The sequence below is a fragment of the Oreochromis niloticus genome, linkage group LG3 (genome assembly GCF_001858045.2).
Source record: "Oreochromis niloticus isolate F11D_XX linkage group LG3, O_niloticus_UMD_NMBU, whole genome shotgun sequence".
Taxonomy (NCBI): domain Eukaryota; kingdom Metazoa; phylum Chordata; class Actinopteri; order Cichliformes; family Cichlidae; genus Oreochromis; species Oreochromis niloticus.
This window is the reverse complement of record NC_031967.2, coordinates 55,773,945-55,793,876: the sequence shown is the minus strand read 5'-3', so window position 1 is coordinate 55,793,876 and position 19,932 is coordinate 55,773,945. Positions and strand designations below refer to the sequence as shown.

The following is a 19,932-nucleotide window of genomic DNA, read 5'->3' as shown; positions in this document are numbered from 1 at the left end:
ATCGGTTATCAAAACCCACCCCTAATTGTCACCACCCATCTTGAGGAGTTTGCCCCCTCACATATACTAATTTTCTAAGTTTATTTTGTTTTATTTAAGTTATTTAAGTTTATTTAGTTTTCTAAGGAAAGTGACCAAAGAAAGTAAAAAGACAACACCCCTTTCCAATTGGTGGAAAAACGTAACATGTTGACCAATCAAAAAAATGATATGGCAACACGTTGCATTTGGTTGTTTAAGAAAGGGGAGAAGTTTTAGGAGTGACTGCAGAGAGAGAGGGTTTTGAGATATTTGTGATGTTTAGTGTGTTTCAAGTGCGTAGTATAGTGTGTAGTGTAGTGGATAGTTTTGTGTCGTGTGTCAGAACAATGAAGCGACTGCTGAATGTCACAGTTGCTGCCAAAAAGCTACCAAAGGCAGACTGCAGTGTGAACGATGTCTTCAGGTAAAAAACAAGAGGAGTGATACATCACCTGCTGTCAGGCCTGCAGGTATCAGGCTTGTGATGTTCTCCTTTATTTTATAGTGGACAGAAACAATTTTTGGAGTGGCATAAATAATTTGTGTTGCATCTTATTTGATATAGAATGCCTGATTGTTCTGTAAATAGTTTAAAATGGTTATAAAAACATGTATTTTTACTGCTGAATTTAACTTTATTGTTTGCAAAAGTTGTGCATACATTTTTAAAATTTACAATTTATATTTACATTTCAAGTTATGTGTTATGGTGAGTGCTGTGGGGCAGACATGCAGGAAGTAAATGGCTGTGAAATTGGACGTCTAGCCTTCAGGTTTGCGTCACTGCTGTCTCGGTGGAGTTTAATAAAGTCGGCCGTCTGCTCCTTGCTATCTAAAATTAACAGGACACTGGCGTAAATTCTCGACCGTTTCATACTTCTGTTTAATCAGTTTTCTGTTTGGCGTTTATTCAGCTGTGTGAAAACCAAGGAGGAACCCACTCGGGGGATTAATAAAGTTTTATTTTTTCTAATTTAATCTAATAACTTTAATCTCAGCCAAACCGATTTACTCACAAACAAATAAAACAATGAAAAAAGCCCAACAATAACATTTTTAGGTTTTCTAAGTGACTTATATATTACGTGTAACCTGAGTAGCGAAAGTCCGCAGTGTCGTTCTCGGTGGCTCTAGTGACCCTTGAGCTCTTGGCTAGCTATCGAGCCGGTGGGTAACAGACGTCTCCGTAAACGTTGGAGTACTTTTACAAATATGTGATATCTTGATAAACCGAGCAGATATTTGAAGTTCACACACCCACATTCTCGCCTTAAAATATTTAAAAATATGTTTATTTCGTGACCCAGAAAGAGTAATAATAGTAATTTTAAAACTTGGTAGCGGCCACCATTGCCGGAAACTGGAGTTTGACTGGGCCGCGCTATGAATTCTGGGATATGGCCATGAAGGACACACCCGAACCATCCTTCAAATTCGGGGAAAAGGAGGACGCATTTGTCGGCTGCATTTGGAGGAGTCTGCGAATTTGGCGCATCGCTGTGACGTAATCGGTCTACAAATGCAGCCTCAGGAGGATGCAGCCCATGAATTTGGACACTCCCTAATTGGACATAACGAGACAAAGGGAAGCAAAACTGGAAGCAAAACTGAAAACACTAACATGAGACAGGGACCTTCAAAGTAAAACAGGAAGCACATGACAGCCACAGGCTTGACACTGAACTAAATGTACACTAAATACGAGGGCACAAAAATACAACCTAACAACTAAACTCATAATCATGATCAAACTGAAACCTAGAATAATAATAATCAAAACAACACAACGAAAGAAACAGAACATAAATCATAATACAGAAAAATACAAGAAACTGAAAATGCTGGGTCAAAATGACCCAGAATCATGACATTATGAAAATGATTCGTTAAAAATTTTTGTGGTTGTTACAGTAAAAAAAAACATGTTTCTAATGGGATTTTAAAAAATTTTCTGATTTTAGATTATTTGTGGTAACACAGTATGCCAAAATGAAAAAATAACTGTAAATTCAGGCATGTGAGGTGGTGATGAAAAGAATGAAACCAAACAAAGCAAGCCGTTTTTAAAGGTGAAATGTAGAGGTAAAATCAAAAGTAGTCCAAAACGGCCAATTATACCCTGGACCCCAGAGAGTTAAACATTTTTTAATGTAACGCAATAGTTAATTTAAATTAGTTACTTTCATAATATTGTTACTAACTCAGTTACGTTTTTGAATAAGTAACAGAAGAATATATATGACACCATTTTGGGGGGGGTGGGGGGTCAGGGGTCAGGGGGTCAGGGGAGGGGGGTTTTGCCTGGGGGCATTGCCCCCCACACCCCTTTGCCGAGCTTAAAAACTGACATCTTGTGCACGTACGAGCACGCGCGCATGCACTCTCATGTACGCGCTTTCACTCTTCCGAAAAGGGACACTTCCTGCGGTCCCACTGCGCATGCTCTGTCTCCTCCTAGCAGGGTGTTTTTTTAATTAAAGGTTCATCAACCGCTGTAGGCATTTCGGGCTTTTCACGGTAAATTTACACAAACAGGAATGACTTTGTCTTTTATTCTATAGAAAGACTTTTGTTGTCAGAAAATTAAGCTGAAACGTCAGTGTGTTTTATAAGCAGATTTTCTACAGTTAGTAGCTAGTTAGTTGGCTGTTTCAGACTTTAAGACGCTGTTTATCTCAAGAAATGGTGAATAAGGATGTGGAGAGAGACCAAACTTTTATCCCTTTCATTAAATAACTGCATCCCCCCCAAAAAAAACCTTTCACCTAAGAACAGCGCCGTTAGTTCGCATTAATTTTCAGTTAAAATTTAAAATAATTAAAACAAAAATAGGCGAGGGCTTTCCCAGACATTCTTTAAAACACAGATGTGCAACGCATTATTTAATTAGTGTTTATCAGCCGATGCGTTTTAGTTTTCAGTGTGAATATATACAAACAGGAGTTACTTTTGCAATAGTGTTTTACACACTCTAACCGAAATGGTAGATTTTGTGTGTTTTTTAACAACTGCACTTTGGGGAGGGGGATAGTTAAGGCGAATTTGAGGTCTGTGCTTTGGGGTGGGGGAAGAGGCATAAAGGTTTATAAAAGCCAGCAAACTCTATCCTTGAGCCTGACACCCGCACGTTAGTTTGTGTATTCGACCGTAAATTTTTAGAGAAAATACGCATTGAATTTTGATGCAATTTTTAAAACATAGATGTGCAATACATTATTTTAATGTCGTTTATCAAACGCTGTGTGCGTTTTGGTTTTCACTGTGAATGATTTACTTTTGTAAATGCAGGATCACATTTTTTAATGGTGCTTTTGAGACACTGATCTGAAAGATAAATGCTTTCGGTAGAAGCAGCTTTGCTGGATTTGTTTTTTAACTTGGTGAAACATAGTGCGAAACTTGTAATTTAGTATTTTTACAGGTTTTAACTGCGTTGTCTTTCTGTCTTTCTGGAAAATGTTGGTAAACTTGTGACATGAGAGCATGCACCGTACTCTTCAGACCTGTCAGCTTTGCTCGTTTCATAGATCCTCTGTTGATAAAACTGATAAAACTCTAGATGTAAAATTTTAAGGCTACATATTATTTATCTCGCACTAAGTCTGCTTGGCATATGCTATGTATAAAGGCTCTTTCCAAAAAAGTGTAGAGGCGACTTTAGCGTGATTAATTTATTACAATGTCACTTTGTCTAGCTGGTGCAAGTTTTTTGTTTATTTGTGAAACTGAGCGCGGTTGTGGACAATTCCGACTGTGCTGTTTGATTTGTGTTTCGTGCTGGATCACTTTCTTTAATTGTTACTTCTCTGTGAAGCAGTGAAGAACCAAACTAGTACTTCAAAGTTTAGAATCAGTTTTGCCCCAGTGGCCAGTGCGAAGTTGTGCTGCAGATCCCAGTATGAAAGCTGAGGGTCCAGCCAGCCGGCAGAAAGGCCAGTTGATGCCTCGACGGGCGTTGGAACCGGTTTTGCCCGCACAGAGCGTTTCTGACATGCTGGCGTTGCTTATGCATAAGAGAAAAGCAACAATACAGCGTGTTCTCTGCTCCAGGACATTCTTTCACACGGTATGTATGTATGTATGTCTGTCTGTCAGCGCTAATTATTCAAACCCTGTTTAAAAGGCGACTCATTTGTTGTCCAAAAACATTTCCTCTAAATTTGCAAAGTTACTGATTTAAAAATATATATTTTCGATTTTAGCTGGATGTCACACTCTAGACTCTTGAGCATATTTATATAGCAAAATTCACAATGGTATAACCATGTTAAATAAAAGATGCCCAAGTGTCCACCAATGCACTCTAATGCATGCCATTAATTACCTCTATAGCTGAAAAGAGTCTGTATCCATAATTTGTGGATCTGCTGATTTGTTTTTAATGTGGCACTTTTTTTTCCACGAAATGCAGATGATGAAATCATCTTTATTTGAGAAAGTGTCCCTAAGCTATTGTTGTTCATACTTACTGAGTTCCCTAACCACTTCTTTGCTATGTCAGCAAACTTTCTGAACAGGAAAGGTATCATAGATTTAAAGAGACATCTTCATTGAAGCAAAGGCAAAAAATTGGAATGAATTTTATGTTCATATTAAAGAGTGAAAATCCAAAATCTGCTGCAATCTTTTGTATTAATGATCTCTCTATCTCTCTCTCTCTCCCTGTGTGTGTGTGTGTGTGTGTGTGTGTGTGTGTGTGTGTGTGTGTGTGTGTGAGTGGGTGTGTATAATGCTGCGTGTGTGTGTGTGTGTGTGTACAGGAGAAAGGTGATGCCAGGAGCTTTTTTAATGCATTTCGAATCAACTTTTTTTTTTTGTTTTACAAGAAGTGTATTTCATACATTGGAACAAATGTAATCTTTTCTATACTTTATAACTATGAAACTCTAAAGATTTTAAGTTCATGCACATTGTGAAACAAGAATCTAAATCTTTCTGTCACAATGATTTCTATAAACGCATGATGTTTATGGGGATAATGTGAAAAATCTTTTGTGGGCTCTAATAATGATCAGTGGTGATTGAAGAGGAAGCTTGAACCCAGGCTCTGGAGATTTTCATGACAAGTGACAGTGCAGACATTTGTTAATGAGAGAATATGTTTTATCATCATAACGACTGCAAATTTAAGCGTCGTTAAAGTGTCACTTCAGCAATGCTGCCAGGAGAAAGAAGTGTTGACTGATGTTTTTTAATAGAAGACTTAAAACACTAAACTCTAATTTCTGGGGTTTATTTTAAGTTTACAGAATATAACGTGTGGTATGACAATGAGTTTTACTTCTCACTGTCTGTGTTATGTGTATCCATTTATCATGTATGCTACTTTGCTCTGTGGACTAAAATGTTTCATTGTATTCATGAAATAAACCAGAATTTCAATGTCCAAATTTTTTTACTGTTTTTCTGCTTTTGTTCACTCCAAGTTTGACTAAAACCGCAGCTCACTAACAATGTGGAGCAATCCCAGTGTATTTAGCTGCTTTTTCCCTAAACACAATCAGTTGACTGGGAGAAATGCCTGTAGTCCTCACTTTGGTCATTGTGAATGTTGAAGGAGATTTGTTTCATAGACACCTTATGCTAGTGTTTCCTACAATTAATCCAACACTACTATGTTCTATTTAAACCCAGACTCCTTTTATAGTTTGCAGTGAAATTTGTTAAACCGTTGCTTAATGGGACAGCAGTACAAGTCACTCTTTCCTAACACATTGTAGATAAGTTTATCGCTGGACAACACAGCTAGCAGTCTCACACACTCTTTAGGTTTTTGAAGTTTTGTGTGTAATGGTTTATTCTATCAAACCTTACCCTTTTCTCCCAGTATCACAACAGTATGACTCCCATAGTACGGCTCAGTAAACAAACAAGGACTCTGAAGTCAGAACAGAAAGATACAGTTGGAAGATGAATGATTGTGTTTTTATGATGCGTAGTAAACTACCCCGTCTACTTTTTCTCTGTGTTGTTGTTCTTGTGTGTGTGTATGCTTTTAAAAGTCAAAGTATACATTAGCAACACTTACAAAAAACATTTTGAATTTCATTTAGAACTGAGATTCTACGTTGTAAGCAGAAATCTTATGCTCAGCCATAAGTGTGTTTCCCCACTTTCACAATGCTGAGGTGTCAAATCCACAACCCCCAACAGATGGTTTGTCACACACTGGGTTCAAACACTCAAAAAGCAACACAACAGCAGGTTCAAGAAGTACAAGGCCCCCCTTTATTTGCACAGCCTCACACACTATAGATTTTTAAAGTTGTGGTGTACAATGGTATAGCCACAGATGTGACTTCTACTTTTGATAAAGATCACTCCACATGCATATTTCTTAAGAAATGAAGCGTCTTTATTAAGCTCTTATTTATACATGTCTACACAATAATAGACACCGTGTGATCTGTGACATTATAGTCTTCTACTTCTGCCTCCACTGGTTTGCATTTTCAACTCCCAACCTTTCAGGTTGTTATGAACGGCTTATATTTCTAACATTTTGTGATGTAAAAGTGAATCATGCAGCTTTTTTATTTTCTGTCTGATGGAAGGACTTAAGACATGAGTTATTTAAACAATTCTAAATGACAGTGTGACGGCCATAGTACTTTATGCGGGTGAAATATGTTAAGGATAATGTTTCTCAATGTAACATGGCAAAGAACTTTTGGTTAGGATACAACATTTTGTAAACAGTTACCTCAGAAGCTGTACTGTCAGATCTATGCATGTAAGGTTAAACTTTCCACAGTACATCCACTTAAGTAAGTAACCAAACACATAAAGTCACCCTCACCAATAATCAACTGTTCCTTGAAAAAAGTAGCACAAAAAGACAACTGACTCATCAATGATAAGTAGAGCTACCCTAGGCCGAGACTCAAGCAGAAGAAAATTAAAAGTTGTTTTGTGTTTTTATGGCTCGAAAGATTGAAGAAAAATATGTTTAATAATTCAACAAGACCCTGCACCTTCAACACATGTGCATTCAAATTTTGGAACAGGCTCAACATTGCTGTTGTTCAATAGTTTTTATCCACTTTCAAAAGTCATTTTATGGTTTTAATATTTCCAGCTGATAAGGAGACTTACAGCATTTCAAATGCCCGTCCAAATGCTTTAAACATCCGCATTGTCTGTAACAACAGCATCAAACTGCAGAGCATTGTTTTTACTCAAATTCAGCATTTTCTGATGAAAATTTAGCTGCTTTTTTTTTCACTGTAACACCCCCTCAGTGCCATTTTTTAGGATGATATTCTTGGAGATTCATTTTTTATATATATACACTTATGCTTTGGGAGTGAGGGTATCTAATACGCACGTTGTCACTGTGTTTTGTACTACCAACTGTGAGGGCTCTGCTTTTACTTTGAGAAGTCTGGTTTTATTTTGTCTCGTGAGTGTGTGTGTTTTTCAAAGTGAAATCGGTGATGAATTGTAAAGTTACAATTCTTTTATGTAAAAAAAGCATTTTTATTTTTGTATATAAATAAATGTTGATGTTGTGCGACGGGATTGTGTGCCTCAATTTTACTTATAATGTGTCTAATCACTACAACAGATGATGCCGGCCAGAGTAAGGATCTTGTTAGTCACAGTGTTTCTAAGATTTCTAGGATTTTTAAGATTAGAAGCAGAAAATTAAAGCTCATTATGTATCTAAGACATACCAGCATTTTAACCAATAAAAGTGGGTATCATCTGCATAGCAGTAAAAATGTATGCTATGCCTTCTAAAGCAAGTATAATGTAAACAGAACTAGTCTTTGCACAGAAGCCGTGGAGCTTCATAATTGACTTCAGTGTGTGAAGAGGACTCTCCATTTAACAATAGATGTAATAAAATGTAATGGCCAACGGTATCAAACGCTACACTTCAGTCTAGCAGGAAAGATTTCAACATTTCAATATGAATGAATGCTGAAAACTCATTAGATTAATGTCTGATGATCTTTTCTGTGCTTTTTCAAGTTTGTAACACCGAACATACTAAAGGATGGTTTATGGTTCACAGGAACAGTTTAATTAGACACACGTTTAGCATTTTTCTTTATATTCTTGTTTCCATCACTGACATGTTCAATATGATTACTATCAAAGGAGAAAAATAAACCCTGTGTAGTTTAAAAAAACAAAACAAAAAAAACCAAACTTTAATTTAATCAAACTGAAATGTTGCTGAACTCTGACGGACGTGCTTTTAATCTTGTCAACATAATCCGTAATCACCTAAATCTGCCATTTATCATCTTGTAAAATGTTCCCTCTGCTTCTGTTGCACATCTCCGCTGACACTCTCTTCTTCACCTGTCATGTGCAGCTGGTCCAACCCCTGCATACCTCCTTAAACTGGTGTGTTTAAATCTCTTTACCTCTGTTGTGAACTTTACACAAAGTTTGTGGTAACAAAATCAAACTGATAAAGATCTCCTTTGAAAAACACACACACTCACGAGACAAAATAAAACCAGACTTCTCAAAGTAAAAGCAGAGCCCTCACAGTTGGTAGTACAAAACACAGTGACAACGTGCGTATTAGATACCCTCACTCCAAAAGCATAAATATATATATAAAAAATGAATCTCCAAGAATATCATCCTAAAAATGGCACTGAGAGGGTGTTACAGTGAAAAAAAAAGCAGCTAAATTTTCATCAGAAAATGCTGAATTTGAGTAAAAACAATGCTCTGCAGTTTGATGCTGTTGTTACAGACAATGCGGATGTTTAAAGCATTTGGACGGGCATTTGAAATGCTGTAAGTCTCCTTATCAGCTGGAAATATTAAAACCATAAAATGACTTTTGAAAGTGGATAAAAACTATTGAACAACAGCAATGTTGAGCCTGTTCCAAAATTTGAATGCACATGTGTTGAAGGTGCAGGGTCTTGTTGAATTATTAAACATATTTTTCTTCAATCTTTCGAGCCATAAAAACACAAAACAACTTTTAATTTTCTTCTGCTTGAGTCTCGGCCTAGGGTAGCTCTACTTATCATTGATGAGTCAGTTGTCTTTTTGTGCTACTTTTTTCAAGGAACAGTTGATTATTGGTGAGGGTGACTTTATGTGTTTGGTTACTTACTTAAGTGGATGTACTGTGGAAAGTTTAACCTTACATGCATAGATCTGACAGTACAGCTTCTGAGGTAACTGTTTACAAAATGTTGTATCCTAACCAAAAGTTCTTTGCCATGTTACATTGAGAAACATTATCCTTAACATATTTCACCCGCATAAAGTACTATGGCCGTCACACTGTCATTTAGAATTGTTTAAATAACTTGTGTCTTAAGTCCTTCCATCAGACAGAAAATAAAAAAGCTGCATGATTCACTTTTACATCACAAAATGTTAGAAATATAAGCCGTTCATAACAACCTGAAAGGTTGGGAGTTGAAAATGCAAACCAGTGGAGGCAGAAGTAGAAGACTATAATGTCACAGATCACACGGTGTCTATTATTGTGTAGACATGTATAAATAAGAGCTTAATAAAGACGCTTCATTTCTTAAGAAATATGCATGTGGAGTGATCTTTATCAAAAGTAGAAGTCACATCTGTGGCTATACCATTGTACACCACAACTTTAAAAATCTATAGTGTGTGAGGCTGTGCAAATAAAGGGGGGCCTTGTACTTCTTGAACCTGCTGTTGTGTTGCTTTTTGAGTGTTTGAACCCAGTGTGTGACAAACCATCTGTTGGGGGTTGTGGATTTGACACCTCAGCATTGTGAAAGTGGGGAAACACACTTATGGCTGAGCATAAGATTTCTGCTTACAACGTAGAATCTCAGTTCTAAATGAAATTCAAAATGTTTTTTGTAAGTGTTGCTAATGTATACTTTGACTTTTAAAAGCATACACACACACAAGAACAACAACACAGAGAAAAAGTAGACGGGGTAGTTTACTACGCATCATAAAAACACAATCATTCATCTTCCAACTGTATCTTTCTGTTCTGACTTCAGAGTCCTTGTTTGTTTACTGCTCTGTACTTTGGGAGTCATACTGTTGTGATACTGGGAGAAAAGGGTAAGGTTTGATAGAATAAACCATTACACACAAAACTTCAAAAACCTAAAGAGTGTGTGAGACTGCTAGCTGTGTTGTCCAGCGATAAACTTATCTACAATGTGTTAGTAAAGAGTGACTTGTACTGCTGTCCCATTAAGCAACGGTTTAACAAATTTCACTGCAAACTATAAAAGGAGTCTGGGTTTAAATAGAACATAGTAGTGTTGGATTAATTGTAGGAAACACTAGCATAAGGTGTCTATGAAACAAATCTCCTTCAACATTCACAATGACCAAAGTGAGGACTACAGGCATTTCTCCCAGTCAACTGATTGTGTTTAGGGAAAAAGCAGCTAAATACACTGGGATTGCTCCACATTGTTAGTGAGCTGCGGTTTTAGTCAAACTTGGAGTGAACAAAAGCAGAAAAACAGTAAAAAAATTTGGACATTGAAATTCTGGTTTATTTCATGAATACAATGAAACATTTTAGTCCACAGAGCAAAGTAGCATACATGATAAATGGATACACATAACACAGACAGTGAGAAGTAAAACTCATTGTCATACCACACGTTATATTCTGTAAACTTAAAATAAACCCCAGAAATTAGAGTTTAGTGTTTTAAGTCTTCTATTAAAACACATCAGTCAACACTTCTTTCTCCTGGCAGCATTGCTGAAGTGACACTTTAACGACGCTTAAATTTGCAGTCGTTATGATGATAAAACATATTCTCTCATTAACAAATGTCTGCACTGTCACTTGTCATGAAAATCTCCAGAGCCTGGGTTCAAGCTTCCTCTTCAATCACCACTGATCATTATTAGAGCCCACAAAAGATTTTTCACATTATCCCCATAAACATCATGCGTTTATAGAAATCATTGTGACAGAAAGATTTAGATTCTTGTTTCACAATGTGCATGAACTTAAAATCTTTAGAGTTTCATAGTTATAAAGTATAGAAAAGATTACATTTGTTCCAATGTATGAAATACACTTCTTGTAAAACAAAAAAAAAAAGTTGATTCGAAATGCATTAAAAAAGCTCCTGGCATCACCTTTCTCCTGTACACACACACACACACACACGCAGCATTATACACACCCACTCACACACACACACACACACACACACACACACACGGAGAGAGATAGAGAGATCATTAATACAAAAGATTGCAGCAGATTTTGGATTTTCACTCTTTAATATGAACATAAAATTCATTCCAATTTTTTGCCTTTGCTTCAATGAAGATGTGTCTTTAAATCTACGATACCTTTCCTGTTCAGAAAGTTTGCTGACATAGCAAAGAAGTGGTTAGGGAACTCAGTAAGTATGAACAACAATAGCTTAGGGACACTTTCTCAAATAAAGATGATTTCATCATCTGCATTTCGTGGAAAAAAAAGTGCCACATTAAAAACAAATCAGCAGATCCACAAATTATGGATACAGACTCTTTTCAGCTATAGAGGTAATTAATGGCATGCATTAGAGTGCATTGGTGGACACTTGGGCATCTTTTATTTAACATGGTTATACCATTGTGAATTTTGCTATATAAATATGCTCAAGAGTCTAGAGTGTGACATCCAGCTAAAATCGAAAATATATATTTTTAAATCAGTAACTTTGCAAATTTAGAGGAAATGTTTTTGGACAACAAATGAGTCGCCTTTTAAACAGGGTTTGAATAATTAGCGCTGACAGACAGACATACATACATACATACCGTGTGAAAGAATGTCCTGGAGCAGAGAACACGCTGTATTGTTGCTTTTCTCTTATGCATAAGCAACGCCAGCATGTCAGAAACGCTCTGTGCGGGCAAAACCGGTTCCAACGCCCGTCGAGGCATCAACTGGCCTTTCTGCCGGCTGGCTGGACCCTCAGCTTTCATACTGGGATCTGCAGCACAACTTCGCACTGGCCACTGGGGCAAAACTGATTCTAAACTTTGAAGTACTAGTTTGGTTCTTCACTGCTTCACAGAGAAGTAACAATTAAAGAAAGTGATCCAGCACGAAACACAAATCAAACAGCACAGTCGGAATTGTCCACAACCGCGCTCAGTTTCACAAATAAACAAAAAACTTGCACCAGCTAGACAAAGGAGGGAAAACTGACATTGTAATAAATTAATCACGCTAAAGTCGCCTCTATACTTTTTTGGAAAGAGCCTTTATACATAGCATATGCCAAGCAGACTTAGTGCGAGATAAATAATATGTAGCCTTAAAATTTTACATCTAGAGTTTTATCAGTTTTATCAACAGAGGATCTATGAAACGAGCAAAGCTGACAGGTCTGAAGAGTACGGTGCATGCTCTCATGTCACAAGTTTACCAACATTTTCCAGAAAGACAGAAAGACTACACAGTTAAAACCTGTAAAAATACTAAATTACAAGTTTCGCACTATGTTTCACCAAGTTAAAAAACAAATCCAGCAAAGCTGCTTCTACCGAAAGCATTTATCTTTCAGATCAGTGTCTCAAAAGCACCATTAAAAAATGTGATCCTGCATTTACAAAAGTAAATCATTCACAGTGAAAACCAAAACGCACACAGCGTTTGATAAACGACATTAAAATAATGTATTGCACATCTATGTTTTAAAAATGGCATCAAAATTCAACGCGTATTTTCTCTAAAAATTTACGGTCGAATACACAAACTAACGTGCGGGTGTCAGGCTCAAGGATAGAGTTTGCTGGCTTTTATAAACCTTTATGCCTCTTCCCCCACCCCAAAGCGCAGACCTCAAATTCGCCTTAACTATCCCCCTCCCCAAAGTGCAGTTGTTAAAAAACACACAAAATCTACCATTTCGGTTAGAGTGTGTAAAACACTATTGCAAAAGTAACTCCTGTTTGTATATATTCACACTGAAAACTAAAACGCATCGGCTGATAAACACTAATTAAATAATGCGTTGCACATCTGTGTTTTAAAGAATGTCTGGGAAAGCCCTCGCCTATTTTTGTTTTAATTATTTTAAATTTTAACTGAAAATGAATTCGAACTAACGGCGCTGTTCTTAGGTGAAAGGTTTTTTTTGGGGGGGATGCAGTTATTTAATGAAAGGGATAAAAGTTTGGTCTCTCTCCACATCCTTATTCACCATTTCTTGAGATAAACAGCGTCTTAAAGTCTGAAACAGCCAACTAACTAGCTACTAACTGTAGAAAATCTGCTTATAAAACACACTGACGTTTCAGCTTAATTTTCTGACAACAAAAGTCTTTCTATAGAATAAAAGACAAAGTCATTCCTGTTTGTGTAAATTTACCGTGAAAAGCCCGAAATGCCTACAGCGGTTGATGAACCTTTAATTAAAAAAACACCCTGCTAGGAGGAGACAGAGCATGCGCAGTGGGACCGCAGGAAGTGTCCCTTTTCGGAAGAGTGAAAGCGCGTACATGAGAGTGCATGCGCGCGTGCTCGTACGTGCACAAGATGTCAGTTTTTAAGCTCGGCAAAGGGGGTGTGGGGGGCAATGCCCCCAGGCAAAAACCCCCTCCCCTGACCCCCTGACCCCTGACCCCCACCCCCCCCCAAAATGGTGTCATATATATTCTTCTAGTAACTAGCAACTATAACTAAATACTTTTTAAAATACCTTTTAAAATAACCCAACACTGATTGAATAGAGGTGGAGCAGGGGGTGGTACAACTAGTGATATACAATCACTAATATAATCAGATGGAATGTAACTTTTATTTAATTTACTTGGATTTTCTTTACATCGCCTCTTTCTATCTTATGCTTGTTACCAATCCACTGTTTTATGAATGCAAATATTTTTCTTTGTTCAGCCTTTAAGCTTTAAGCATAAATTAGTATCTATTCTTAAAAAAATATTTCAATATTTAAAATACACACACTTCTAATATCACATTTCTAATACATATATGTCTGTAAGATGTGAAAAGAGGTCTTAAATATGTTTAACTCTCTTTATGTTACAGCAATAGTGTTTATGAATGAATGAACTGAATAATTATTTTTTGTGTGTTATTTTGTTTGTTTTCTGCATGTTTTGTTCACTTGAACATGTTAGTGTCATTGATTTGTGTAATTGCACATTTTTATCGCCAGAGGGAAGTACTTCAAAGTTGACTGCAGTTTTCCCAGAATTTAGCTAAACTGTATCTTCCTCTGTTTTCCTCTTGGATATGAAAGCTGATTGTCACGAAAATGCAGTACGTTTTGGTAAGAAATCGCAGATGATGTAGGAGACCTGCATGTTCAGCACAGAGTAGCCATTTTCTGCGTGTACGGGATAAGTTGTGAGTCCATTTGTGTAATCCACCATCCAGGGTGAATTGCTGACGAGATATTAGTGTGGAATCCAGGGCACTGCCGTAGTTATGTTTCTTTTTATTTTGTTAATTTGCCGCATTTAATCTTTTGCTGCCAAAGTCCAAACTCTTGTTGTTGGACTTAAGTAAAAGCGGAGAAATGACATTTTTTATGTATTCTGCCTTCACTAAGAATAAAAGACAGCTTATAATCGACGGGTCAAAGTTTGGAAACACCTTCTCACTGAATGGTTTTTCTTTATTTACATGACTATTTACATTGTAGATTGCGTTAATCTGAGCTATAGTGTACACGTATAAGTGACGGTCTGACGGTCTCATGAAACACAACGTCAACACCCGCCCTTCCACTGTTCAGTTTATGCAGTCGTGCGGATTCTACAGGAACAAGCGTCACTGTTCGTGGGTTGTACCATGTGGCCTTAACTTTAAAAACGAGCTAAAAGACGAGACACCCACACCGTAGGCGAAACGAAAAGCTCGTGAAACCAGTTTATTCGGTTGGACCTGTTTCAGCAGCAGTCTGCGTATATATATTTCGTTCCAGCCTCGTGTGATATCAGCAAAACTCAACTGAGAGCGCAAATGGCTCCTTTAAAATCTTTGTCACTTTGGTGGATTTGGCTGGCTGTCACAGTTCTATGTTCAGCTGACTCACAAGGTGAGCTGGGTGTGTATTCGCAATATGTTTTTGCTTTATCGCTGTGGTGTATAAAGTCGGAATGGATCAGGGAGATTCATTTAAAATGAAAAACAAATTGAAAACAAATCAAAATTTCACGTAACTGTTAACATAGTTTATTAACATAAAAATAAATATGCTTTAACAATATTATTCTCTTCTCGGTTTTACATGATGATGGATGTTAAATGTTCACCAAGAGTCACCTCAAACTGATGTTGTCTGTGAGAATAATTTATTGACAGACTTAATTTTACTTTGGGAAATAAAACTTCTCATGAAAAGCATTTTTTGTATGCACTTTAATACTTAATTAAGTTAATATAACTTTAAGTACATATGTATTTAAATACTACGTGCATTAAAAGGGGCTCTTCTGCAGACAGAAAGAAAAAAAAAACAGACGTGCTTTTTTCCCATTAGAAAAGATATTTGTGTTAGTGTGTGGAGACTGCAGCCTAACGCTGATATTGTTATTCATAAGTATGAAACAATACATTTCAGATCATTTTATGCGAAAGTAATGTAATGAGTAGTATAAAAAATTACTTTATCTGGCGAATCATTAAATAAAGTTACTTTATTACTTAATAATGTGTAACACATTACTTTTTTGAATAGTGACCACAACACTGATCATTTCAATACTTCTGGTAGAGGTATTCAACAAGTACACATCACAGTTCTTTCTTTCCTCTGATTGGCTGCTGTAGAAGTGCACAGTTATACTCTGACCCCTTTGACCTCTCTGCTCTGTGCTTTTTCCTCTTTTAGGCCAGAAAATCATCACAGCTGAGTCTGGACAGAACACCACTCTGACATGTCGAGCTCCAGACAACAACAACAACATCATAGTTGTAGAGTGGAGCAGGGCCGACCTTGGCAAAGAATATGTCCTTATGTACCGCGGCGGGCGTTTTGTTCCAGATGACCAGCATCCATTTTTTAAGAACCGGGTGGATCTGCAGGACAGACAGATGAAGGATGGAGACGTGTCTCTGATTCTGAAGAATGTGACGATTAATGATGCTGGAAAATACGAGTGTCGTGTTGTCATGAGAAGAACAAACCGAGGGAAGAGAGCTTATCTGAACACTGACCCCATCACCACCATCAGCTTAAATGTTGCTCCAGGTGAGTGAGTAGAGTTGAGTGTGTGTGTGATCAGAGGTGAAGCTGCTTCCTGGTTGTTGATGTTTGTTTCTAAAGATGTTGTTGATGAGACTTTGTAGAAAGCAGCTGGTCTGAGTGATGTGATCAGAGTGCAGTAGATAATGTCTGACAGCAGTTTGAAGAGGAAATGGATTCTGTTCTGTTCTTCACTCATCACCTACCTGACAGCTGACACCTCACACCTGTTTCTCACCTGCAGGTCAGACAGGAGGACAGAGTGGAGACGGAGAGAAGAAGGATGAAGGAGACAAGAGTGCACCTGTTGGACTGATAGTTGGTCTGCCAGTTCTTGCTGTGCTTGTTATTGTTGCTGTTGGTGTTGGTGCTGTTTTTATCTACAGAACATATAGACGTAGACAAAATCCAGATTACCAGCCCCCTGAGGATCAGGGGCTTTGAAATTCCATCAGCAACTGGCATGCAGCTGGCATGAAATATAGCACAAACTGTATGTTAATTGACATCCACCGTCGTTACCACGAAGAAATCAAAAGCAACAGTACAGATGTGTTTCAGGTTTCCCATTAAATTCAACTGTACATATGGCAAAACCAACGGAATCCACAATCCTTTACAAAATAAAGGAAATATGTCACAAACTGTTCAGCTGGAACAAGGTTAACGACAATAGATGTGGCCATTCCTCATGTCTGCACCAATAATATACTTTCCCTCCTCGAGCTGCCACCTTGTCGTGGTGGATGGGCTTGAGTGCTGATAACCTGGAGCATTCAGCTCCTGTTAGGGTCTTTCATGACAAACAGGTCCCAGGTGATGAGCCAGACTAAGAGCAGCTCAAAACATAAAATCATAAAGGAAAAAAACACTGACAGAATGAGTAAATCATTACTTGTCTGTGACTTCTAGTTGTATAATACAACTAAAAAATAAAAGAGAGTGGGCTTTTTAACTGAAGCCCTTAAACTAAGGTGCAGACTGATGGTTTTGTGGATATTTGTGATACAAATATCAAATAGAGGTACCTAAAGTACTTCACAAAACTTCATCTTTAACAGACGAGATAAAAAATAATCTACTTGTAAAATACAAGAACTCTCGTTTGTTGCTGTAGATAGGACTGGTGGAGCTCCTGTATATTAACTGCTTCACACTGTTAATGTCTTGTTGTTTTTCTTTAAAAAAAAAACAAAACAAAACCAAAAAAGCAGTGCATATACAGGAGGTTCTCATCCCCTGCTGCTGTCAAGTGCTTTATCTACTCATTTAGGAAAATAAATGTACTACATTTTCGTCTATCAGAAGATTTGGTTCAGGCTTTATTACAAGTACAAAGTGGGATTTTTATTAATCAACTAACCTTTATATTTAATAAGTGATCTAAAAGTAGATGTTTTGTTAAACCTGCTTGGGTTTTTTTTTTGTTTATTTTTGATTTATATTCTATAACAAACTAACTTAAATAAATAATAAAATACATTCCACATTTTGAAAATAACATTTGCTTTTGGTTTCCTTTCTCCAGAAATGATCACAAAAGCTATTCAGTGTGTAAGTGATCCTGTTGGTACACACCCAGTTTCTTGTTGAAACAGCGCTAAAGAACATGCAACACCCTCTTGGCTCTGCTCCAAGTAACCACAGGTGGAAAAACAGATACCCATTCATTACCTACCCACTTAATCCTTAGGGCATTTTCTTGAAAGCATTCTTGCATGTCACCTGATAATAATCCTCTTGGCCGGTCTGGGCCTGCTCATGTAATTAGAGACAGGAAAATAAAGCTCTTATTACAAGGTGCAGGAGTTGTAGTTTCTCAAGAATGAGATTAAGTTGCTGAACGTTGACCTCTGACTTGCCAAATCAATTGGTTTAGCCATAAACTTTAGTGTGTAACTGTATAGTGTAAGGAATTTATTGTCAGTGGGGTTCTGTCTGTCATAAAATGATGAGTAATAGCTTGTTTGCTGTGGCTGCATATAGTGGGATCTCCCAATGTACATTGGTAATACACCTTTCCACTCTCATCTGACCCTTCTCCAGCTGGGATATCCAAAGGATCAGTGAGATCAAGGAGAAGTAAACCTCAACACAACTTACAAAATCATTTTTTCCTTCCTCCAAGGATTTTTTTCTTTTTGATCAGTTGTGCCCCCCCAAAAAACAAAAAACAGATGAGCTCCACATAATGAGCTCAACTGCTGTGGAGATAGTTTCCCTCTGACCTTTTCCCTTTGTAGCTGAGTCACATGAAAAGTCCCACTGATCACATTTTCCCCCTGCAGCATGACTGTCAAATCTCCCTTTTAGATCAAATGATAAACATATTCATTACACTCCTGCAGCAGTCTTATGATATAGCAGCATACGTAAGGGATGGCTCAGGGTCAACTGATCCATTAAAAAAAACATAATTTGTTTAACATGCAAAGTGCATGACTAGAGTCTCAGAAATTTGTTTATCAGCAGACTGCATTTGTTTAAGGTGCCATTCTCTTTTGTTTGCTCTGCAAACATAATCATGTGTTCCCATCAGTCTCTCAGGTCATATCACGTAAGCTGTACATGTTTTCCAAAATGCAAAATGTCACAACCAGCAACCTCATAAGGTACAAATTAAACATATATTTCCGTTAAATAGTAAATTTTCTCAGGAAGGTTTCTGAGTGAAATAACATTGAAGAACTGACCAATTCCTTATTTATTGCCTCCTTTAACAGGGGATAAATAGAATTATTTCTTAGGAAAGACAATGAAATAATGCTGTTACACAATTCACAGCAACGCACCATGAGCCTGAAAAATCAGGCTGATGATGAAAAAAATCATCATCTGATAAGTTTAATCATGCTGTCATTTAGACACATTTATTATATTTCCAACTAGTGAGCTCTGAACAGAAACCTGGCATTACTGTAATTGTAAAATCTGCTGCTTGGAAAAGTATTATATTCATATAAAGACTACAGCTACACCGACACTATAAATGTAGCGAGAAGGACACTTGTGTTGATGAATAATGAGTGAATTTGGAGCAGATTGTCTGTTTAATCTACTCTCTGTATTGGTGCTGTTTTTATTTTTTTGCTGCTTTAGGACCCTGGCTCATCTGTCTGGCTGCTAAAATGAAAACCTCCTGGATCTTTGGGATCCAGGGGATTGCACTGGTAATAATTAATAGGTCAGTGGTTTGAAAAGTTACTGCTTTGCTTTCTGTTGAAATGTTTGTTTAATTTTACAACAAATGCCTGAGGCCCATTGTCAAAGTGTGGACCAACTGGCAGGGATCCTAACCAGGCTGGTCAATCTCTCCCTGCTTGATGCCACTGTTCCTACCTGTCTAAAGGTGTCCACTACATGAGAGATAGTTGACTGACAGGAAGCTTGTCTGAATAGGCTGTGTATTATTGGGAAACAATGAATAGCCACTGACACGCACCCAGAATGCAAGAGTCAGTTTCTCAATTCAGTTCGATTCAGTTTTATTTATATAGCGCCAAATTGCAGCAGCAGTTGCCTCAAGGCGCTTTATACTATAAGGTAGACCCTACAATAATAAATACAGAGAAGAATCCAACAATCACATGACCCCAAATGAATAAGCACTTTGGCGACAGTGGGAAGGAAAAACTCCCTTTTAACAGGAAGAAACCTCCGGCAGAACCAGGCTCAGGGAGGGGCGGCCATCTGCTGCGACCGGTTGGGGTGAGAGAAGGAAAACAGGATAAAGACATGCTGT

General features: G+C 37.4%; 1 protein-coding gene across 2 annotated transcripts; it reads left to right on the top strand.

Annotated features, from left to right (window-relative positions):
- Positions 1-14,752: 14,752 nt before the first annotated feature.
- Positions 14,753-17,691, top strand: LOC109201188 (V-set domain containing T-cell activation inhibitor 1). 2 transcript variants are annotated; one of them, XM_019356758.2, is made up of 3 exons: positions 14,753-15,050; positions 15,837-16,196; positions 16,435-17,691. In XM_019356758.2, exons 1-3 carry the CDS (start codon positions 14,966-14,968, stop codon positions 16,632-16,634), a joined length of 645 nt encoding a protein of 214 aa, XP_019212303.1. In that variant the 5' UTR covers positions 14,753-14,965; the 3' UTR covers positions 16,635-17,691. The 2 variants fall into 2 exon arrangements, with proteins under 2 accessions (XP_019212303.1, XP_019212304.1); XM_019356759.2 differs by having other exon boundaries at positions 14,758-15,041.
- Positions 17,692-19,932: the final 2,241 nt, after the last annotated feature.

Bases quoted from the DNA above. Each gene is read 5' to 3' on its own strand.
- LOC109201188 (XM_019356758.2), top strand. From the start codon at position 14,966: ATGGCTCCTTTAAAATCTTTGTCACTTTGGTGGATTTGGCTGGCTGTC. The intron at 15,051-15,836 runs GTGTGTATTCGC...TTCCTCTTTTAG, and splicing joins TGACTCACAAGGTGAGCTGG to GCCAGAAAATCATCACAGCT. The intron at 16,197-16,434 runs GTGAGTGAGTAG...TCTCACCTGCAG, and splicing joins CAGCTTAAATGTTGCTCCAG to GTCAGACAGGAGGACAGAGT.